This window comes from Heteronotia binoei, chromosome 6, assembly GCF_032191835.1.
Source record: "Heteronotia binoei isolate CCM8104 ecotype False Entrance Well chromosome 6, APGP_CSIRO_Hbin_v1, whole genome shotgun sequence".
Taxonomy (NCBI): Eukaryota; Metazoa; Chordata; class Lepidosauria; order Squamata; family Gekkonidae; genus Heteronotia; species Heteronotia binoei.
The window spans coordinates 50,031,502-50,056,325 of NC_083228.1; the positions used below are offsets into that span (position 1 = coordinate 50,031,502).

General features: G+C 40.3%; 1 protein-coding gene across 2 annotated transcripts in view; it reads right to left on the reverse strand.

Moving 5' to 3' along the window:
- Window positions 1-24,824, reverse strand: part of DOCK1 (dedicator of cytokinesis 1) — a 550,707-nt gene that overhangs the window by 372,684 nt on the left and 153,199 nt on the right. For both annotated transcript variants that reach the window (XM_060241424.1, XM_060241423.1), the window contains exons 26-27: window positions 18,055-18,182; window positions 9,686-9,781 (exon numbers count right to left, since the gene is read on the reverse strand). In XM_060241424.1, the coding sequence (XP_060097407.1) occupies window positions 9,686-9,781; window positions 18,055-18,182 (224 nt within the window). The remainder of the gene's footprint in view (window positions 1-9,685; window positions 9,782-18,054; window positions 18,183-24,824) is intronic.

The window sequence follows — 24,824 nt, forward strand, 5'->3', positions numbered from 1 at the left end:
AGATATTTCTTGAATTGGACTTGGCAACCTTAGAAAGAACCCTTCCAGAGGTTTCTAGTTCAAGACCCTTTTACTGGGATTCAGGACTTCAGGCATCTGCAGGAACAGCAAAGGCAGTGCCTTGCTGTATCCAGTCAGTAAAGCCTCTTAGAAACTGTGTGGAGGGCCTGAGTGCTCTGGTATGAAAGCTGCCAATGCTTCTATTGAAAAGGGGCAGATAGAGAAGTTCCTCGCCCAAAGGCTGAAGAGCATGCAAGCTGGGGATATTCTGGAAGAGGCAAAGGAGCCAGAGAGAGGACTCCTCACCACTACCAATGTATCCCTGATACTTCTGCCACTGAAGAACTCGGCTCAAAAAAAAAGGGGAGGGGGGAACCAAGTCCTACCTACGCCCAAGTCAATTTCTCAGGAAGCCAGAAAGGAATTGAATTTTTAAAAGTTAGGACTTGTAGCACTCCAATGAAGTGCAGCTGACACCCTCTATCTGCCGTGAGGCAGGGCCAAAAACTGGGATCCGAGAGAGAAATCCCTCCTGTGCAGGAATCACATAGAAATGGGTGAACCTGCCTACCTATAGGAGGAGTTACTTCCCAGAAGTTGAGACTGCTCAACCCTGGCCACTGGAAAACAGTCAGAAAAACATCTTCATTTGTCATCACACCACACAGTATTTTATGCACTTACGTTATTGATTGTCTCATTTAAAGAACAAGCAGTTCCCTTCCATATGATGCAGAATACTGACCTGCTCAGAAACTACTATCAGTCCTTGTCCCTAATTGAAAAGTCAAACGGAGCAGGGCAGCAGCTGTATAATACAAAGGAAAAGGGCAAACGAAAGCAAAAAGGAACACTGGAAACAGGAAGTAGTTTCTAGCATTGATTCCAAGTAGTATCTGCCAAAAACAAAACAAAACACCTATTTGGGCTTATGAGCATTAAATAAAATTTTCTGAAATAGTGGTTTGCTGGAAGGCATTTCTATAACCATGTAGTGCTTATTTATTTTATTCTATTTATGGCCTGCCCTTCCTGTAAAACAGGCTCAGGGCGGGTTACATCACAGAAACAGACAATCAACAGTTAAAACCAGATTAAAATTATATAAAATCCAAATTACAGAAAGCTAAAAATGACAGATTCAGCATCACAAGCATGACAGATTCAGTCTCACAAGTATGGTCTATTGTCCAGGTCCAGCAGGTCCTACGCAGAACTGGGATGGAATGAAAGGAGGGAGGCCAAGAACAGGTGATGCCCACAGACTGGTGAAACAACTCTGTTTTACAGGCCCTGCAGAATTGGAGTAGGTTCCACAGGACCTGAATCTCCAAGGGGAGCTCATTCCACCAGGCAAGGGACTGGCCTTACAGTGGTGTTCTCCTTTCATCAGGGTTGGGGACAGGCCCATAGCCAGAAAATTTTAGCGGGAGGACCACAGAAAATTTTTTTGGGGTGGAGGGGACCCCCATCTGGAGGCCCCCGATCTCCCTGCCACTCTGGTGCCCTCGTCCCCTCCACAACACCTCCCTCTCCCTCCCTTCCTTCCTTCCTTCCTCCCACCCACCCACCCAGTGAAGTGTGGTTTCCTGGGGCTCTTTCAAGGTGCCCCAAGCTGCGCTGAGGCCAGCAGTTCCTACGCCGGCTTTACAGCACTCTCAGCATGTTCAGCGCTGGGGCGGCCAGTGCTGAACTTGCTGAGTGCAACACAAAGCCTGGGCACGGCTTTTCCCGCTGATCAACTGATTGCCGGGGGGGCACCTTGAAAGAGCTCCAGAAGACGCCCTTCACTGGGTGGGTGGGAGGAAGGGAGGGAGAGGTGCTGCACGGAGGAGAGCGGGGGCCGCCAAAGTGGTGGGGAGATCAGGGAAGCGGCCCTTAACCGGGTGGGTGGGTGGGAAGGGAAGGCGCCACACAGAGGGGAGTGGGGGCTGCCAGAGTGGCGGGGAGATTGGGGACCGTCAGAAAAGTGGCAGCGGAAAGAGCGGGGGTCGCCAAAGCTGTGGGGAAAGGAAAGGCCATAAAGGTAGAAGGGGGGTTGGGTGGGGAGGCCATGCCCCCCAAGGCCCCCTGTGGCTACGGGCCGGGTTGGGGTCAGAGGGTGGCACTTGGGCAAACCATCCCAGTGGCACCCATTACAATGTGCACATATATACTGCACAAAACATTGATTTAAGTTACTTAAACCTACCTTTTTTCCTTTTTCAATTTAAATCATCACTTATACCACTGATTTAGAACAATCCACTCAGTCTGATAATAATCATAAATCCAGAGACAATGTTTTACGCTACATAAAAACTGACCGTTTTATTCAGGTTATTGCTGGAAAAAAAAGACGACTGTATCTGAGAATTACCAACAAAAACTGGACTAATGGGGGTAATGAATCCTTGAATTTTCGTGTCTGGTTTAGCTATCCTATCTGCTCCTTGTCCATCTACCTAGATATATTTGTTCCTTGTCCAGTTACCTAGATATATGTGATGTATTGTCTTTCTCTTTTTTTTCAACCTGGATTTACTCTTTTAGAGATATACTTTTTAATAGCCACAAGGTATTACCAACTGCATATGCCTTTTAAAGTTAAATTAAACAGGACTCCACCAGCACCTGAAAGACTAACAATTTAAGCTGGTTTGTCACATGTAATTTTTATATGATTATTTCCATGTACTTCAGTGGCACATTTTTCATAAAGGTTTTTTTATTACTCAGATTGGTTTTATTCTGTGTTAAATCTTGCTGTAAGGGGAATGGCTTTTCCCTATTTGAAGGTATTATGTTATTTATTCTGAGATAATACTATTTTTAATGTTTCTCTTATCAAATCAAATCAAATTTATTTTTATATCCCGCCCTCCCCCGCCAAAGGCGGGCTCAGGGCGGCTCACAGACATGGAAACCATGATTTAAATAAAATACAATACAATGTAAACACGAATTTTAAAATACAGTTCAAATACACAAATTAGTTAAAATAAATAAACACAGTTTGATCTGATATGCCCTGAGAAATATATATATTCCCCTGAGAAAGGTTTTCAAAATGCTTCAGGGATTTTTACAACATATTTGAATCAAAACCACCTTTATTATTAAATTTTAATGTCCTTTTTTTTAACTCTTCTTCTGACAAATCCAGAGCCACAGTTAATAAAACAGCAGATCATTTGATTTTTCAAATTTAAAACATTGCTCTGAAGTATAATTGATATTATAAACAAAATATTATTTCTTCGTTTCTTGGATGCAGTAGCATTCCCATTCCTAATAGGACTACTACCCATAACAAAATAGCTTAAAGTTCAAACCCTTGTGTGTTGACTTAACCAGTGGTACTCACTCTATGAATCACAGAAAGCCACATTCTAATTGTCAATCATCAACCAAAACAGCTACATTTACTATCATCTCTGGCAAAGGGCCTGTGCCTCAAAGAGCCCCACAACTTTTCTGTTCTTCTGGCAACAGCTGTTTCAAAGTGGAAATCACTTGCCAATCACAAGTCCCACTACATAAAAACCTTGCCCGCTTTCCTGAAACATGGGACAAATGGTAATTTACCAGTTTGGTAGAGAGCCAGTTTGGTGTAGTGGTTAAGTGCACAGATTCTAATCTGGGAGGGTTTGATTCTCCAGTCCTCCACATGCAGCTGCTGAGTGACCTTGGGTCAGCCACAGTTCTCACAGAGCTGTTCCTCTCAAGAGCAGTTTCTGTTAGAGCTGTCTCAGCTCCACCAACCTCACAGGGTTTCTGTTGTGTGGAGAGGAAGGAAGGAGACTGTAAGCTGTTCTGAGACTCTGAATGAAGAGTGGGATATAATTCCAATCTCTTCTTTTTTCTTCTAAATGGTGCTCAAAAGTGCCATGGGTGGTTCCCAAACTACACTGTATCACTGTCATAATGCTTTTCTACAATGTAACTACTGTCACAAATCTTCCCAACATATTGGAAGGCTTTAATTTAAAAAGTCTGATACACACATTTCTAGTGTTTACATTTAGATTTTCATGATATTATTGTTTATGCACAAATATGTGTGCAAGTACCTTGAAACTTAAAAATAAAAATCTGATTGTGATTATTATGAATTATGGCATTCAGTTTTATAACCATTTTCCTTTTATCCTGCATCACACCAATTTAGTTTCAGATTCACATTCTATGTTATTACACTGATCATCCCACAAGAAAATAAGTTATGCATAAATCTCAGATTGACACTGATCCATGAAAGACAAGATGATACATGCTAAAGTTTTGTTACAGTTCAGAATCTTCATTGACATCATAAAAATGAGTCTTCAATGGCTGACTGTAATGACTTTCTTTTAGAAATGCACTGAATCTTGAATGGTAAATGCTTCACAAAAAATTCTTGGGCCTGTCAGCATAATTATAGTACACTGAAATGTAATGCTTTCAAGACTGTAGTCTTGTCACAATATGTATTTTTAATACAACTGTACTTGTCTATAAATGTCTAGAGAAGGCTAACTTCCGAATATAATTTACTGAATTTCAAAGAACAGAAGAAAAACCTAGGCAAGATCTACCAAGTTAAGGTTTCAGACTGCATCACAGTGGCATAATTTAGTGAAACAGGACTGGTATATACTGCATAAAAGTATAAGAATATAAAATTACAAAGCACAGCAAAATTCACCATTTAATCATGTTATCTGCTTGTCTAAATCTTCCCAGAATACTTCAGGACATTCCTTCTACCGCAAAATGTACAGGATTTTAAAAAATCTACTATATTTCATTTAAATTAACAGGTTTTAATTAAATGGTTTATAAAAATAACATTTCCTAGGGTCAAGGCAGTTTCCATCTAAAGAAAATAATACCCAAAATCATACAATAAAACTCTACAGCAAACCAGCACAACTTCACAAATTTAGCTGCCAAGAAATAACTAAGAACAGTCTCTTATATCATTAGCCCACGGAAAACAACTTGAAGCCTCTACAGAAAACTACAAAAGAGTAACTCACAGATGACCTCCACAGGCAGCTGGATTGAGGCAAGTCAGCACCGCTGATACTGCTTGACTTATTGGCAGCATTTGACATGGGCAACCTTCTGAACCTGTCATAACCTTCTGAACCACCACCTTGCTGATGTGGGAATTCAGGGGACAGCCTTACAGTGGTTTGCCTTCTTTCTCCAAGGTTGGGGACAGAGGGTGGCGCTAGGGGAGAGGGTTTCACTGCGATACCCATTGGTATGTGGAGTCCTACAGAGGACTAACCTGTCCCAATGCTATTTAATATCTTTATGCACCCCCTTGCCCAGCTGGCATGGGATTATGGGCTGGGCTGTCACCAGTATGCTAATGATATCCAACTCTATCTATTGAGGAGCAGCTGCCCAGAGGCTGCCTCAGAACATCTGGCCATGGGGCTGGAGGCATTGGTTGTTTGGTTTGTTAAAACAGAACAGGCTGAAACTAAATCCAACTAAGACAGAGGTCCTGTGGCTGGACCAGTGGGGCAGAGGGAGAGGTTGCCAATTCCCATCCAACAGAATGCCATTAACAACTGGGACACCTGTCATAAAGGTGATTTAGCTGGCATTCTACTATCTTAGCCAGGTTAAATCTGTCACCCTCTGATCTAGCCATGCAATGATCACCTCTAGGCTAGATTACTGTAACTCGCTCTATGCAGAGCTTCCCTTGAGGTTGATCTGGAAAAAGCAACTGGTCCAGAATGTTCTGCAAATGTTCTCACAGGGACACCCTTTAGAGCGCATATCCAACCAGTGCTCTGTCTGCTGCACTGGCTCCAGACTGAGCACCAGATCAAGTTCAAGGTGCTGGTCTGACCTTCAAAGCAAGGGACTAGCATATTTTCAGGACCACCTTTTCTGGTATGCCCCTGTAGAGTGTTATGCTCGTGATTAAAATTTGCTGGTGGTCTCCAGCCCAAAGAGCATCTGACTCTTCTTGACCAGGGCCTTTTCGTCCCAGGCTCTAGGATCTAGTACAGTTATGCAGGGCCTGCAAAACAAAGTTGTTTTGCCAGTCCTATGGTTGAGGGCAGTATTGGGTGCCTAGCCAATAGGATACAGCAAGTTTGGACCTCCCCCTCCTTCTCTTCTCCCCCTGCTTCCCCCCCTTTCTTCCCTTCTTCAGATGTTTATACTGCCCCTCTGTAAGAGTTTTACGGCATCTTAAATTGTATACTGTTTTACTGATTTTATTGTTATTTATTATCTCATGTTGTATTTATAAGGCTTTATTGTACAGTTATTAATTTTTGTCACCCATTCTGACCAGTTTCAGAGAGAGTGGGTTAGAAATCAAATGAAATAAATAAATAAATAAAACAACTCATTTTGACCTCAGATGGATTTCATTCCAAAATCACAAGGCAACAGCAACAAAACCTTACTTCCAGCTGGATAATTTCACTTCACATAATAAGCATAAGGAAAGGTGACTGATGACAGGATCTTCTTGGTATGAAAATTCATACAAGGAGAGGCAGATTCTGTCACTCTAAGGCTATGAAGGTTTTAAAGGTAAGCTCCAGCACAACAGTTTGGACCCAAAAGAACACAGGTAGTTAGAATATGTGTGCTTAAAAAACAAATGATTTAATGTGTTCCCACCTCCTGAAGAGATCAACTACAGCATTTTGCAACTTCAAGGTGAGGCCCACATAATAATTCTCAAGATTACATAAGCAGTAGCAATTTCTCCTGACTACAAAAGGGGGGAGGGGCTTGCACACTAAATGCAGCTCATAAGAGAAACTGGGGGGCATTGCTGCTACCTGATATACAGAAGTATGCAGGACAACATGCAGCCTACGAACCTGATGCAAAAAAATACATGCTACTCTGCTTAAAGCAAGTATAACACAACCACCAATAGCCACCAGAATCACCTTCAGTTTATCTTAATTCAAATTCAGTTTAACTTCATAGACTCATGGCTTCCAAAACCAGTTTAGGGTGAAGGCACCCTATCTATAGCCAAAAATCTTTATATAGAAGTTATGCAACATCTGCAAAAAATAACAAAAGGGACACTGCTAGACAACTACCATGGTGCTAACTACCCCAATAAATGGCTGTATTGTATATGCAGTAAAAATGAATTTTAAAATAGGCATGCCTGTCCAGTTCCAGCAACTGCATCGTATTTACTGTTATAATCTTCTGAGAGGTCCAACATACTCAACAGGAAGGTGTTGCCCTCATCAACCTCAAGATACAGATTATCCACCAGAAACGCTAATGTTGATTCACACAACCCCGGCTGGAAGGAGTTGAGAAAGGACAGCATTAAGCACAAACTCGTAATTTAGATGAGATCCAAATAATTTTACTAGTGAAGTAAAATTATGCAAAATCACCACAGTGACTTCTTCTGAGAACACAATAGGGGTCTTCTGAGGACACCATCTGGACCAGCTAAGCCACACTGTACAATTTATATTATCATACAAAAATAAATCCATCTTCAAGATACACATAATGTCATGGGATTTGTAGTGAACACTGGTAAGAAACAAAGTCACAGCAGATAGCAGTGAAAGAAGACCTGGTTAGAACAGACTGTGAAGACAGAACTAGACAAAATAATTAGTTTCCAATAGACTCTACTTTAATTTTGTACACAAGAAATTGCTAGAGAGAGTGATAAATTCATTGCATCAAGAGATCATGGGATAGCATAAAGAGTTAAAGGTACAATAAGTTACAGTGTCAAAGGACAGGAAAATTAATGTAAAGAAGGAATAACAAAGACTGCTTCCTCTGAAGACACCAGTGATGTTAACATACAGAAGGTTTAATGCCTCTGACTATTTTTTTGAACAGTACATAAATAAACTGTGAAACTCTGCCAACAGAATTCTCAGTTACTAATGGTAAAATAAAACTTCAAAATGGTCATACATGGATATAGAAAATCAGATATGTTCGTCAACAGTTATGAATTTGCCAAATTCAGTCTCAACATGTCTTTGAGTCAGTCAATGCTTCTTCAGTCTATCCTACCTCACAGAGTCACTGTGGGAATAAAGTGTAGGAAAAGGACAACAATGTAAGTCACTTTGGGCCCCCAATAGGGAAAAAGCAGGGTATAAATGCAGTAAGTAAAATTAAGTAAGCACAATTAAAGCTTAAGAGTGTATTTCAGTCAAGCAGTCTACCGTTAACTTGGTGAACTTCAGATACAGAACTGCATTCACATACATTTAAATCCTTTTTCAAGCAGGAAAGTGAGTAAAGGAAGTGTGACAGGGGCAAAGTAAGGAAACAAAGAAAAGGACTTTTAAGTGCAAAATCATAAAAGCAACAAGAGCTCCACGCACACACAAAATGCTTCCAGATCAAAAGACAGAATAGATCTGATAAGCTGTAAACGTGCCACTTCCATGTGAAATGACAAGTTGGCTCTTCTCTTTGAAGCAGAAGAAGGTGCTATCCCAGAAGCTGGGGAAAGAAGAACTCCATAGCCTAATATCCTTTATTAGATGAAACCTTGAGGTAAATGCCTTAAATACTGCATTTAGGGAATGAAATATTCCCTAGGACCATAATTCAACTTAAAGTAATCATTGTCAACTATAAGAAAGCCACAACTGTAAATAAAATTCACCAATATAAAGTTGGAAGCCTTAATGTAAATAATGAACATTCCTAAAGTAAGGGTCACTTTCAGTATCTTCCAATAAATACATCAATGAGAGGTATGGACATTCTAGCTAATAAAAACTTTATCACCTGTCTAGTAATCAAGATTGAAATTTAGTGTATACACCAAGTGTATTTGACAAATGAAATGAGCTTCAAAATAGCAGACAGCAATATATAATGTAAAATACCACTGAGGTGAGAGCAGACATCTTATAGAAGCAAGCAACTATAATTTTTGATAGAAATGAAATTATATATGAACTTTTCATTAGTGAATACTAGTAGGCATAATTCATTAAAGCAAATTTGGATCTGTAGGACATCCTTCAGAAAAACTTTTCTTTCATACAAACATTGTATGGTTAGGTTGGGTATGATTCCTGAAAACAATTGCCCATAACTATACTATCAGATGTCACACTGCTTAGTACAGTTTATCTGCCAGAAGACATCTCAAAGGAAAATAACCAGCCATGAAGTCAAACCAAGTGTAATACAAAATAATCTCTTACAAATAACAGTCATGTGTCTTGGACTACTAATTCATAGTTTTAAAAAAAATTCTACTTCAATACTGTAGATGTTTTTTTTAAAAAAACCCACGAAAGCTTGACTTCTATGCATACTAGATAGTCTGCCCTTGAGGGCACTTCTTCTGTTAAAACTTCTGTTTGCACAAGGCCTATTAAAATGATCTAGCACAAAAAAAGTTTTCACAGAAGAGAGAACCCATTCCACAGTACAGACTAGTATCCAGAGAACTTATAGGATCCAAGTTTATGGCTTTTCTTAACGTCTATTTTTTTCCTGCTGCCCAGGAATTAACTTTTATAGTTTAGGGTGCAGTCCAATGGGATTATGTTGCAGAAGCTCCCACAAAAATAAGCAGATTTACTTGAGAATATATTCAGAGCCTTGTATAAATTTCTTACCATTTTCTTTAGTAGAGATTTCTAGAGGATTATGCACTTTTAAGAGGGATAATTGCAACAATGTTTTTAGATTCTTGCCAAGAAGCACTTACTATGAGTTCTGAATCACGTCCCATTGAGATGACGGTTCTATTTACTGTCCTCAGTAGTTTCTCCATAATAATCTGCACATGGCGCTGTGTTGGTCCCTAAAGGCAAGACATAAAACCAATGGATACCACAAAAGTAAGTAAGTCACTTCCAGTAGTAAGGCTTGTGACCAAATCAGAGCAAATATATTTTATTTGCCTGGCTCAAAATAAATAAAAACTAATCACACACTCACAGAAAAGAAGTTGTAATACAAACTCCTGCTATAACAATGTATACTGGGCCCACTTCTGTATGAAAGAAGTACGTAAATATTTTAATAAAAGAAAAGAAAACCAAAAAGGTAATGTTTATATCCATTGCAACTGGATAACAGAAATTCTATTTTTGTTGGTCTGAGCAGAAAACAGTGCCAGCAAGAAACTGTTCCAGCTATTGATCTTATGCCCTTCTAAAAAGCTCAACTGAACAAAACAGTGGGGAAATCATTCAGCACTTCCTCTCCACATACGCAAAAGTCTTCTGAATTGTCAATATAATGACTAAGTCCACAGAGGGTACCTGCTGAAATTAGAAAAGGGTCAGACCCCTTCTGTGTCTAGGTTTTTCTGTCCCAATTACCATTTATTTTTAATGACTTATACTTTACCTTCATCAGACATCAGTGCTCTAATAGCTTTAAAATCTTAAATTTTTAAAGTATGTTTCACATATTTTTGTAAGCCACATTGAGTGCCATATGCTGCTGAAAAACAGGATGAACTCTTTTTAAAGAAATAATCATCTGAATTGGAAAAGCAGTTTACAGTGCGGTAGTTCTGGACTCCCCTCAAGCTGGACATTCAGACAATGGAGTGGTTCCACCCTCATGCTTAGGCCAAAATTGTGGACAGTTTGTCCTGTAATCTTAGACTTGCAGAACGTAATATCATTTGTAGTCACAGAAACAGCACTGGCATTATCGTCAAACAGTCTGACAAAAAATGCAGTGGTCATCATGAAGAAATCAGATTCCAAAACAAGACTAAGAAACAATTCTCCAGCTCTGTCTCCTATAAGTAATTGTCTTCAGATCTCAACATAAAGCTAAAACTACCAGCTAGAAACAAATGAAATCCTTACAGGTTTATGTACCTCTCAACAGCTGGAAGAGCCAAAGACTCACCAAGGACGTCCAAGTAAACTTAGCAGTCATGGGATATAATAGGACTGGATAAAAGTCTCTTATGAATTAAAGCAAAGAGGAAACATATCGAAATAAATAGGTGGTTCTCACAATGGAGGAATTTTAAGCAACAAGGATCGGTATTTGGGCCAGTAATATTTAATTTATTAATAAATGATTTGGAATTGAAAGTGAGTAGTGTAGTAGTCAAATTTGCAGACAACACAAAATTATTCAGGATGGTGAAAACCAAGGATGACTGTGAAGAGGTCCAGGAGGATCTCCACAAACTGGATGAGTGGGCAACAATACAGCAAATGAAGTTTAATGTAGGTAAGTATAAGACGATGCACCCTGGAGCAAAAAATACCAGTTTAAAGTATTGGCTAATGAGGTCGGCACTTGAAAAAGAAGAGATTGGATTTATACCCCACCCTTCACTACCTCAAGGAGTCTCAGAGTGGTTTACAATCTCCTTTCCCTTCCCCTCCCACAACAGACACCCTGTGAAGTAGATGGGACTGAGAGAGCTCTCCCATAACTGCTCTTCAGAAGAACAGATATGAGAGAACTTGTGGCTGACCCAAGGTCACATCAGCAGGTGCATGTGAAGCAGTGGGGAATCAAACCCAGGTGCATGTGAAGGAGTGGGAAATCAAACCCAGTTCTCCCAGATAAGAGTCTGCACATTTAACCACTACACCAAACCGGAGGGGGGGGGCAGAGAATGCACCCTCTCACAAATACTAGAATGAGGGCATCCAATTAAGTCAATGGGCAGTAGCTTCAGGACCTACAAAACAAAATGCTTTAGACAACGAGTGACTGAAATGTGGAATTTGCTTCCAGAGGATATAGTGATGGTCACAGGAACAGATGACACTAAAGGATAGGGGAAAAGGCAGGCAGGTACAGATGATTGTAGGATTCATTTTTAAAACAGACAAAGACACAAAACACAAAGGAGTAAAAGATGAGAACAAAGGGTGATTAACATGTGGTGATTAACACTGCCACAGGAGGTGGTGGTGGCCACAAGCATAGCCACCTTCAAGAGGGGTTTAGATAAAAATATGGAGCAGAGGTCCATCAGTGGCTATTAGCCACAGAGTGTGTGTGTGTCTGTGTGTGTGTGTGTGTGTGTGACACAGAGTGTTGGACTGGATGGGCCACTGGCCTGATCCAACATGGCTTCTCTTATGTTCTTAAAGCGTATTATTTGTCTCCAAAATGAGTGAAATACTTCTCACATCTAATAATAAAGCCTCTGCTTCATGAAAGCTTATGTCACAATAATTTTGTTTGTTAGTCAAACTTTCAAGTACCATGGTAAAGACCAACCAACTGCTCACAGAACAGTATTGACATTTTTTAAAAAAATTACATGCCAGGGAAAGCAAACACAAGTCTTCCTTTTGTAGGGTATTAGCACTCATGCCTTCTCTTCACTGTCGTTTGCTGCAGATCTGGAATTTTTAACCTGTCTGGACAGTCAGTATGAGAAAGAAATCTATTTCTTAATTCTGAAGCTACTGATATCCTCATGAAAGGCAGCAGTCAAAGCAGTAGAAGCAGCAGAACCACCTGAGGGTGGTGACATCTATCAGCATGGTCCCCACCTCTCATTCCTTCACAGCGCTTTAGAGAGGGAAAGGAGACATTTTGGCTCACCACACCAATTTTCTTTGTAGAAGAAACTGTTTCACTGCCATTCACTTTGTCCTAAACTGCTAGTTATAACTGTTTAAGCTGCTGAGAGTGCCCATAGAATACACATGATCTAAAAAATAATATTAAGCCTCACATAAATGACCATGTGAACAGCTTGAGCTTTTATCTAAGCTGATAGCAACCATCTGAAAGCCAGCTCAAATAGAGCACACTGGGGGACTTCACTTTTTGAGCACCAAAGATTTTTTGCCAGACAAATCACTTTTAAAGGAACCCTAAGTTGAGATGCCCTCAGCCATATACCTGCATGCATATGTGAAGACTAGAAAAGTCAGCACCTGTTTACTTAGCAAATGCTTATGGTACCTCTCCAGAGACCTGCTAAAGGCAGTTTACAACTGTGATAATAAAACAAAGCCGTTAAAACAAGCCACTAAAAAATAGGCCAACACCAATAAGACAAGTCAGGGCATGTCACATAAAATAACATATAGTGTCCTAAAACAATGTAAATAAAATTATTCTCAACCTAGAAGCAGACCATAAAACAAAGATCAGTTAAAAGCCCAGGTAAAAAGGAATGTTTTAGCCTGGTGCCTGAAAGAAAGTAAAAAAGGTACCAGGTGAGCCTCATAGACTAGGGCATTCAAAAGGGAAGGCATCACTTCTGAAAACACTGCATCTCTGGTCAATACCAATCTCACTTCTGAAGGCGGGGCACAGAGATCAGAGTTATCAAAAGAGGATCTTAACCAGCAGGCTGGACAATATGAGTGGAAGCAATATTTCAAACACCCAGGTCCCAAGGCATTTAGCATTTGGGAATGGAAATAGATGGACAGCCAGTGCAAATATTTCCACATAGCAGTAATCCAGCCCCCAACAATAACCTAGTTTCCACATTTTGGAGCCAGTTCGGTGTAGTGGTGAAGTGTGCGGACTCTTATCTGGGAGAACCGGGTTTGATTCCCCACTCCTCCACTTGCACCTGGCTGGAATGGCCTTGGGTCAGCCATAGCTCTGGCAGAGGTGGTCCTTGAAAGGGCAGCTGCTGTGAGAGCCCTCTCAGCCCCCACCCACCTCACAGGGTGTCTGTTGTGGGGGGAGAAGATACAGAAGATTGTGAGCCACTCTGAGACTCTTCGGAGTGGAGGGCAGGATATAAATCCAGTATCATCATCATCACATTTTTGGCCAACTGAAGCTTCCAAACAGGTGTCAAAGCATTCCCACTTAAAACACATTACAATAATCTAACCCATAAGTGATCAGAGAACAAATCACCATGGCCAAATCTTGGAAGGACTGTAACTGGTGCAAAGGTGCTACAAGACACAAAAGAAACCTGAACCTCCATCTGTAGGCCAGGATCCAGAAGCACTCCCAAGCTGCAAACCTGCTCCTTCAGGGGGAGTTCAAAACACTCCAGGACAGGTTGATTCCTTAGCCCTCAGGCACCTATGCAATTGCCCAACAACACCTCAGGGCCAAACTAGACATGCTGGTTTCCTAGTGGCTGCCATGACTATGCTGCCACCATTTTAACATGGTTTTAAAATGCTGTGGCTACTGGTTTCCCTACCCTCACCTTTTCACATGCTAAAATAGCCATGGGGCAGCCATTTTGACACTTAATAAAGTAAGTACAGGGGGCAGAACCTCACCTGCTATGCTGTGGGTCCTGCATAACCTCGCTCAGTATTTTCATGTTGATGTTAAACAGTTTGGGGGACACAATAGATTACTGTGAAACTTGAGTGCTTAAATACTATGGACATAAGGAAATTCTACCTAGTGGTAAATGAATTTGGATAGGCCAGGATCCAGGATACATTAGTATCACCTATTCCCCCTGAAATTTGTTTTTCCATCATGACACACTTTCTATATACCTGGATTGATGTGCCCCTCCTAAATATGTGTAACTTGAACCCAAAATTCCTCACATTGCAGTTGACATTAACAGGAAGCTCTTCTGCCCTTTCAATGTACTCCTATACAGTGAAAAAGATTATCTTACCTTCTGTATATGTCCAACTCTTTTTTCCTGAACCACACATTCTACCAGCTTGATAGCAAGTGATAACCACATTTCCAGCAGAGGCAACAGGGTACTGATGGAATTCTCTGTCTGGGGTAGTGATGCTCTGTATTCTAGGCACTTGAGGGGGGGAGCAACAGTGGGAAGGCTTCTAGTGTCCTGACCCCACTGATGGACCTCCTGATAGCACCTGGGTTTTTGTGGCCACTGTGTGACAGAGAGTGTTGCACTGGATGGGCCGTTGGCCTGATCCAACATGGCTTCTCTTATGTTTCCTATGTTCTTAACATAAAACAAGGGTCCTGCCTCTCATACATTTATCTCTCTACTGAAAAGAGAAATTTCCTTAATTACAGCTACCAAGTTTTTCTTCCCATTCTGTTCCTCCATCCCAAACAAGTAATAACCAATAATATCCCCTACCAGTATTCATTGGGAAGCAGACTTCTGGTAACATTCAAAACTATGTCTCTCTGTTCAGCAAACTCATTGCTTGCTTACTCTGTCTTCTCAGTAGGTATCCTGCCACCTTCCTAACCAGAAGCACCTCAGCTTTGCTCCTCTCTGCAGGAATGAAACTGTAATATAATTGCTAGTGCCCCAGGTACAACTCAAACAACTTTCCCTTTTTAAAAAAATTAAATCCTGCAGATGAAGCAGTTGGCAGCACTAAGCAACGACACTCTTAACCAAACATGCAAGAACATTATCAAGTTAAATGGTGTCACTGGAAACTTATATATCTTGAATGCAAAAAAGTCAATTTAAATCAGCAGTGTCCTAGTTCAATAAAGCCTAGCAAGCTATTTTAATAGCCCTTAAAACCTAGTAAACCCTCTGGATGCATATAAGAGCTCAAGTCCACTGGGTATGAGGACCTTGAACTGCTGATCAGGAACTGTATATTGAGACTATAGGCAGAAAAGAAATACAATGCAATTATGAAATCAGTTAGTAATTGTGACTGACAGCAAGCAATTTTAGTCTTTTAAGCAATGCTGCTTGCGAAAGGGTAAGCTAGCTGAAAAAAATGATTGACAGCACATGGAGTTCATTCTGATTGGGTGAAGACTGCTTACTGTGGGATGGAACAGTAAGCTGTTTAAATAAATTCAAGTGGGAAGGAATTGATGAAAAAACAGTTGGAGTAGGAGCTCGGGAGGAGTGTTTAAAGAAAACTCCAAGGGAGAGGCTCTAAAGAGAAAAATGTCTGATAAGCCTTGTCTGTAGCAGAGCAAGTGGGTTTTGGCTTTTAAAATAACAGATTTGGGGTGGAGACAGAGAGTTTGACAAAGAAGTGTCAGAACCTCACCTGTTCGAGGAGTGGAAAGAAAACTCCTTATATGAAACAGAAACACTATTTGAGTGGGGAATTAGTCATTCTCTTATTAAGCAGTTTACAGAGACTGTTCTTCTGGAACCGGGTGGACTAACTGTGGCTTGGGAATCACATGTGGCTGTTTCACACATGTTGTGTGGTTCTTAAAGCCTCCATGCCCCATTGGCTGGTTTGGAGAAAGCATTTGTCTCTTTAAATCTCTTCTCCAAGCCAAACCAGCCATCAGCTTGGATAACACATTTAAAGTTGCTTTCTTTCCACTTCTCCCTCCCAACTCCATCCATTTTTTCTTTTTTTTCTTTGTCCCCTCCCTCACCCTCTAAAGTTAAATGTATACTGCAAGTCCTGCCCCATTGCAGCACTGGCCCGCTAAGCCTGGCTCAGAGGAAGCATTTGTCTCTTTAAATCCCTTCTCCAAGCCAAGCTGACTGGTGGGAGGGTGGGCTTGAAGAACACATTTGAAGTTAAAGGTGCTTTCTTTCCAATTCTCCCTCCTCCCTCCCTCCCTCCCTCCCTCCCCCATCTATTTGCTTTCTTTCTATGTCTGTCTGTCTTTCTTTCTCTCTCTCTCTCTTCCCCCCCTCCTCCCTCCGCATCTGTTTTATTTCTTTCTCTTTCATTCTTTCTTCCACCTCTTTTTCTCTCTTTCTCATTTGTTTCCAATTGATCAAGCTAAAGAATGCTTACCAAAATATTTCACTCTCAAGAAATAATTCAGGAAACACAGTTCTAGTAGTCCAGTTTATTACTATTAAATCGGTTAAACACTGAAATAAATAAGATGTTATGCAAAGCAGCTCAAGACTGCTTTTATTCTTGCTTGATGGTCTCTCTCTCCCTCTCTCTCTGTATGTGTAATAATACATAATTGCACAATGAATCAGATGGGGGTGAGGTCAACATCTTGAGAGCTGGTGGGCCACAGCAAGTCTGGCTGTGTTCATGTCTTGCAGCTCTCAAACATCTCAAACAGCTCTTATGTTAAGCAAGTTTGGCCATCCTTGTTCTGGAAGATAGGAATTTGATAGAAGCTTTGAGGAGGCACAGAGGTTCCTCAAGTAAGTCAAAAGAGGTTATTGCTTTGCAGAAGTAATTTTCTGATTAACTTTGAGATAGGTTTATTGGGGGGGGATTCGTATTGATTCATGTTAGTATCTCCTTTTAATCTTCAATCTTTTGTTTTTAAAAATTATACATTTTATCTTGAATACCGCCCCACATCCTAATATATTTCAAATTTTCTTTTTTTGTCTTCCTTTGTGGAGTGATATCCATCAACAAATGTACATGGGGGTTAAGCTTATTCTAAAATATTTTTGAACCCAAGTATTGTATTTCTAATATAATATTGTATCCTTTCTTATTTTAATAAAAACTTAAAAAGGGATGATTGCTGCCCTGACCTGGATAGCTCAAGCTAGCCCGCTCTCATCAGATCTCAGAATTAGGGAAGCCTAGTCCACCTGTCCAGCATCCTGTTTACCATAGCAGCTATCCAGTTGCGATGCATAGTCAAAACACAGAGCTAGGAGACTGAATCCTGACTCCTAGCTTTAGAACAGAGAGAGTAATTGCATCTGGATGTCAAGGTTTCCTTTAATCAATGGCCAGAGGTCACTGATAGACTTATTCCTCCATAAATCTGCCTAATCCTCTTTTAAAGCAATATATGCTGTGCCATTTTGATTCCTCTTAGAATGTAAGCTTATCAAAGCTAGAAGCCTAAAATCAAGCAACTATCAACCAGGTACTTAATGACACTGGGATGTAAGCAGACATTGATCTTGGCAAGCCTCTCAACAGGTAAGTTGGGACAAAGTCTGAAAGGTGCTTAATTCAGCTCCTGAGTGATAAATTGTTCAAACTGAAAAACCAGGCCAAAATGGAAGTTTTGTAGAAGGTAGAACGCTAGTGGACTCTTGTACTATCTGATATTATCTGACTGCTACTAAACTAATAGCTACAATGCTGCACTTCTGTCGTCTTGAGCAGTGGCATTCAAGAGGCTGGCAGTACTCAGCTTTGCCAGCTACTGTAGTAGCACTGACAGTTACTATTCCAGGTCTCATCACCAGAGGCCCCACATCAAGGCCTCCTACTGTCATAAACCTAACAGGATAAAGATTAACATTCACATCACAATTGGATTTCTTACCACATCTTTTCGGTAAAGAACTTCTAGAATGTTACTGAGCAACTGGCAGCAGGCTTCCAAGTCCTCCTGCCTTTCCAGATGATACTTCAGCTGATCTGTCATCATTGGCAGTAAAATCTCTCTGCAGTCTACATATTTAAGAAAACAAGGAATCAAGGTATAGTTTAAAGAAAACAGGGACACTCACAATTCATAAAACAAGACAGTTTCAAAGCATACCCATGCTGGTCTGCAATACAACAGCTAGAATTGAGTCCAGCAGCCCATTAACCAATAAGATTTCGAGGGTATAAACTTTCAAGAGTCAAAGCTCTCTTCATCAGATATGTGACAAGTGGAGCTTTGACTTTCAAAACCTTATACCCCCATAATAAGGTGCTACTGGACTTGAATCTAGCTGTAAAACAATACAGAATCTGAACCACTCACTTTATTGCTTCATAGGCCCATTGTTCAGATCTATTCAGCTATAATAAAAAGCCATGGTTAAAATTCTTTACTCAGACTCCAACACCCTAGAATGTCCTCTGCTGGTGGTGGTGGTGGGCACAAATTCCTCCTTACCACTATAGACTCCCATTCCCCTCCCTACTGCTGACTCCACTACCATCAAATCCAACATTGCTCCTGGGAGGCGGGGCAGCGGTGGGTCACCAAATTTATGGCAGCACTGTTTCAAGGAGCACAATGAGCTGGTGGGAAATTTCTACAAGTGGACTTCCTTTGGATCCAGCACTTCCTTTTCTGAATCCACTGGATCCAGTACTTCCTTTTTTGAAATTTTCAAATCTGGGGCTCACTTTCTGCACTTAACTGTCAAACTATGTGGAAAGCATTACAATTCAGATCAATAACAAAGCCAGCAATTCAGGAATTGTCTGCCTATAGTATTTTGTCAATATCATGTATTTTAAAAAAATAAGCTATTTAAAACTTTGTGCAGTATGTCCTTTTTCTTACTTTCATTATCAGGACACAGTGATAAGCAAATTGTGCAGAAGAGTAAATGCTAAAAAGCATCAAACTATTGTCACGTGCATTTTCCAACACTGATTAATGAGTGACCTTGAAAAATATCTATTGTCTGTAGGATTATGCTCTTGTTCACAACCCAAAGGACAAAGATAACTCGTAAGTATGAGACTATAATCATAGGGAACAATACTTCAACATCTGTTCATCCTCTGTTACCCAGCCCTAACCCACAATGATTAATGTCAGATGAACATTTACTAGAATAAAGTATTAATCTTTTTTTAAACAGATGTTCAGAAAAGCATCAGCCAAAGCAAAAGTGTTTCACTCAAACACAGATCCATGTAAGTTGTTGAATCACCACATTTAAAGCCCTTTTTAAAACACTATATTCTGAAAGGAGGAATTTGATATTTTGCTGGTCATGTTAAACTCAGTGAATGCTGATTAACAATTTCTTTGACATTAGAGAGTACTTAAACCAATTAACACTTTTAATGAAAATTAAAACAGCAAGAGCTCATATAAATGGCATATGTTCCACGGTCACTTACGGGCAAGCAATCTCTAGCAATCAGAAAACACAACCCCTATTTATCATTTCATGCTTGAGAAGAAATTTAGAAATGCTTGAAACCTAAAAAGGTAGACTAATTATTATAAAGTATTACAACAAAGTGAGTGGAGATGATGGTATCCCAGTTAAGCTATTCAAAGTCCTAAAAGATGATGCTGTTAAAGTGATGCACACATTATATCAACAAATTTGGAAAACACAACAGTGGCCACAAGATTGGAAAAAAAATCAGTTTATAGTCTAATTCCAAAGAAGAGTAATGCCAAGGAATGTTCAAACTGCAAGAAGATCAAATCAGTCAGTCCTAAGGGAAATCAACCCAGACTGTTCCCTGGAAAGTCAGATGCTGAAGCTCAAATACTTTGGCCACCAAATGAGAAGAGAGCACTCCCTAGTGTAACAAACACGAATTTGAGCAGACTTCAGAGGATATGGAACAACTGAACGGTTTAACTGAACAACTGATTGGTTTAGAATAAGAAACAAGTTCGACAAGGATGTATATTGTCACCCTGCTTATTTAATTTATATGCAGAGTTCATCATGTGGAATGCTGACCTCGATGAAGCACAAGCCGGAATTAAGATTGCCGGGAAAAACATCAACAACCTCAGATATGCAGATGACACTATTCTAATGGCAGAAAGTGAGGAGGACCCAAAGAACCTCTTGTTGAGGGTGAAGGAGGAGAGCACAAAAGTAGGCTTGAAACTCAACATCAAAAACTAAGATCATGGCATCTGGCCTCATCACACCTTGGCAAATACAAGGGGAAGACATGGAAGTAGTGACAGACTTCACATTTCTGGGATCCAAGATCACTGCAGATAGTGACTGTAGCCATGAAATTAAAAGATGTTTGCTCCTTGGGAGGACAGCTATGGTGAACCTGGGCAGTATAATAAAAAGTAGAGACATCACCCTGCCAACAAAAGTCCGTATAGTCAAAGCAATGGTATTCCCAGTAGTAATGTAAGGCTATGAGAGCTGGACCATAAGGAAAGCTGAGCGCAAAAGAATAGATGCTTTTGAGCTGTGGTGCTGGAGAAGACTCTTAAGAGTCCCTTGGACTGTAAGAAGATCAAATCAGTCAGTCCTAAGGGAAATCAACTCAGACTGTTCCCTGAAAGGTCAGATGCTGAAGCTCAAATTCTTTGGCCACCAAATGAGAAGAGAGCACTCCCTGGAAAAGATCCTGATGCTAGGAAAGACAGAAGGCAAAAGAAGAAGGGGACGGCAAAAGATGGGATGGCTGGACAGTGTTACTGATGTAACAAACACGAATTTGAGCAGATTTCGGAGGATGGTGGAAGACAGGAGGGCCTGGGGTCACAAAGAGTCGAACTCAACTGTGCGACTGAAAAACAACAACAATTATTATACTGTAGTATTCACATAAACTCAAAACTAAAGAGGAGACCATTATATAATAAAGATACCTATGCACTCTCACTTGCAACTTACATTTCCCCTTATCAATGTAAATTCATACTGAATCAAAGTGACCTGTAATCGGTATTGTGAACTATGAAAGATCTGGAAGACCAGATCTGACTGAAGTAAGCCACTGTTCCCACTGGGGAGAAAGACAGTATAAATGAAGCAAATAAATTAATGGAAATTAGTGGAAATGGTACCATTTCAGCAATAGGAACTAGACTGTATACCAGAAACACATATCAAACCTTTTCATGTGGTACGGAGTCCAATATTTAATAGTATCTAACACATTAATACTGAATTCAACGATACTATTTTGTGCAAACCCACCCACTCAACCCACAAAAACATGCAAAAGCCATCTATATTATCATGGCAATTTTTCATTTTTTTTTTCAGTAACAGTGGAAATACTAACCTTAAGCAATTTAATCAAATTTAATACATATGGCAATGTGGATGTTGGTGGAGGAGACAAAAGATGTTATTTAGTATGACAACCTTCCTATGGAATAGGCAAACACAGCCTAATTTTATTGTAGAATTGTATCAGCATCAAAAAAAAAACTACTGATGCTTTTTTTATTAGCAAAGACCATTCATCATTGTTATTCAATAAATAACAGAAGCAGAACTAGAGTCTTATACCAGCTACAAATTACACAATACAAGGCCAAGGGGGGGAATGGAAGAACATTTCTTTAAAGTAGGATTAAATTAAATTTATTTAATTCTAAAGTATTTTTCCTGCACAATAAAAGGCTTCAGTGAGTCTGCCATATCCAGTTATGGAGGTAAAAAAAAGAGAGAGAGAGAAATCTTCCAGTAATAATTTGTTTTCATGTGATTTTGTGGAACAGAGCCATGAGTCCAGTTCTTATGGTAACATGGAACCCACTGCAATGCAGATGGAATGATGCATAACTAAAAGAATAATAGAGTAAACTGTAATCAATATCTTTATTGTCTTTGATGGGGGGGGGGGGGAGAAGCTTGCAATGCCCTGACATTTTATGTTTCCCCAGGCTGAGAGCAGTTTATATTTTTAGTTTTCTGCTGTGATCCTTGTGCTTTTTCTTGATGTTTTATTTTAATATTGCATTGCAAAATTCCACTATTCCTCCATCTTTCTGTTTTAAATAAAATATTGCAAGACTTTTAAGCATGTTTGTATTTTAAGTTAAAAATAATATCTTCAATTGTGTTTGCCTGTGTCCTTTAGAAACTCTGTATCTCCACTATCTGGCATTACATTTTATGACATGCATGGCTCGGCCCCACAAAGTCCCATTTATGTCAGATCTGGCCCTTCTAACAAATGAGTCTGACACCCTGGCACTGTAGGGGCTAAGGTCTAGGACAAGCATCTGGGCAATTCAGATTCAAACACCACTTGTGAAATGGAAGCTGGTTGGGTGATCTTGGGCCAGTCACAACCATTGTTCCCTCCAAGCTACACTAGGGAGTGCTGATGCACACAATTTTAGCTGACAGCTCAGGGATTTTAGCATCCAGCTCACAAGCATTTTCTCTCTATTGGAAACAATGGAATATGGAAGCACCTTCTTCTAGGGCCCACAGAACTGGATCTCCTTGTCCAGTCTTTCTGAAACTTGGGAGGAGGAGGGTTGAGGAGAGACACCAGCAGCTATGCAGCAAATCTGGTGCCTCTGCCTCATAAAAAAGCCCTCCAGAGCCCCAGATAAATTCTCCATTATAGTCTGTGGGGCCCATTGACCATAAAGGTCTCCACAGGCTATAATGGAAGAGGAAGGGGAAGGTCGATTTTTTTTACACACCCCTATTATGTTTTTCAGTATGATTTGTAAGCTGCCTTGAGTCACAGGTGAAAGTGGGATATAAATATTTAAATAAATAAGTAGTTTGAGCAGGTTGATAACATTTAAGTAACTTCCTGTTTGTTCAATTAGGCAGGGTTCTGATAATGATTGCTCCACCTCTTTTATACTTGACATGTAAATCTGTCATATTTTACTTTTTTAAAAACCTCAAAGTAGACTGCAAGCAGTCCCCCTTCCTCAAGTACTAGTAGATTTTCTATGACTCAATGCAGGACAACAGTCTGAGGCCAGGTCTACCATTATAGTGGAAAAGGATAGGTAGACCTCTTTTCCAGAGGCCAAGTCTAGCAATCTATTGGAAAAGGGAGAATAGACCTGTTCTCCAGAGGCCAGGTCTAGCAAAAGAGGAAAGGGAAGATTAGATATGCCTGTCTACCTCCATAGATGACATTTTCTGTAACGAAATTTGACTTGATTCTGTTTTCTCTTTTGTTTAAATTATTCTTAAAATATAGTTTAAAACAATTAATTCTGAGATTTTTACAAGGTTATGCTCAGTCAGTAAATACCTTTATTGGCATATTTTTAAAAATAACATAAATCACAGATTTTCTTATATACAGAAAACAGTCAACCCACCAGAGCTTTAACCTTCCATTCTCTAATCTTCATAGCAATCAAGAGGTACCTCACTACTGAGAAAGTAGTATGAGACCACTGGTGTAACAAAAGGAAAGACATGTCTCTCTTATGAATAGCTGTGTCTGTTGTACGAAAGAGGTCTAATTACAACATCACATATTTTATGATAAAAATCAGACCTTGAATTCAGCAGGGCTCACAGGAGCACAGCTCCTGAACTTTTCTGATGCCCCCCTGTCTACCTTGTCCACTGAATATTAGGTGCAGCTGTATAACAATCCCTGGATTAGAAGAGGGGCAGCCAGCCAGCCACCATGGGTTTTGCTACACCCCCAGCAGTCCTCATTAACCCTTTCTCCACTTCTTATTTGATTTTGGGTGGCAAGTGGTTTGTAGGCCTTTTGACTGTGGGGCAGCGGCCATGGAGAGTCCCAGGTGAACGAAGCCTGCTTGGGCTGGCTGGATCTCTAGACAGCTCAAGCAGGCCTTGCTTGCCTGGGGCTCTCCTTTCTTGAGTTGGGTTTGCTTTTTGCTGGTGGAGGGGCACATATGCTAATGAGTTATGCTAATGAGTTCCACCACCTATTTTTCTACAAAATGACCCCTGGATAAAATTCACAACTGAGCAAGATGTGGGCAATCGACTCTGATTTCCTGCTACTACAGAGACAAGACCTTTCAGGGTAAGGGACATTTGCAGATTTGCTATGAAGAACTGCTGATGGCAAAGCATCAAAGCATGCAAGCATGAAAGCTCATTGTAACAATGGGACTGTGAGCTGTTAAAGATAGGCCACTGTAAGCCCATTACTCAACATTATGTAAAGTTTCAGAGAGGAGCAGTAACACTAGAACAAAGAGTCTTGTATTTTGATATCCAGGAGCCTCTGTCTCAGTGATCTGAGTATCTGAGGTACATCTAACACAGTGTTTCCCAAAGTGGGCGATATTGCCCCCTGGGGGCGCTGGAATGATCCAGGGGGGGCGGTAATAGCTTTGGATGCAATTGGGGGGTGGTGAATAAAAATAAGGGGGCAATGGAAGCATAAAGGGAGAAGAGAAGAGGGTGGGAGGTGTCAAAACATCACGTTTCTGTGAGGGGTCCAGAATTTCTAATTTAGAGAAAAAAATCCAATTAACAAAAATAGAGGGTTCCTTTTTGTCTGCTACTTAGTGCAAATTCACCCAATTAGACTAGTAATGACCAGAACTTCTTCCAATTAAAATATAAGGATACAGTTTATTTACAAGAATAAAAAAATAGAGGTGTACAGACGAACAAGAAAGACAGAAACAAAAAAACCTTACTAGTCTATCCTAACCAATACTTGCTA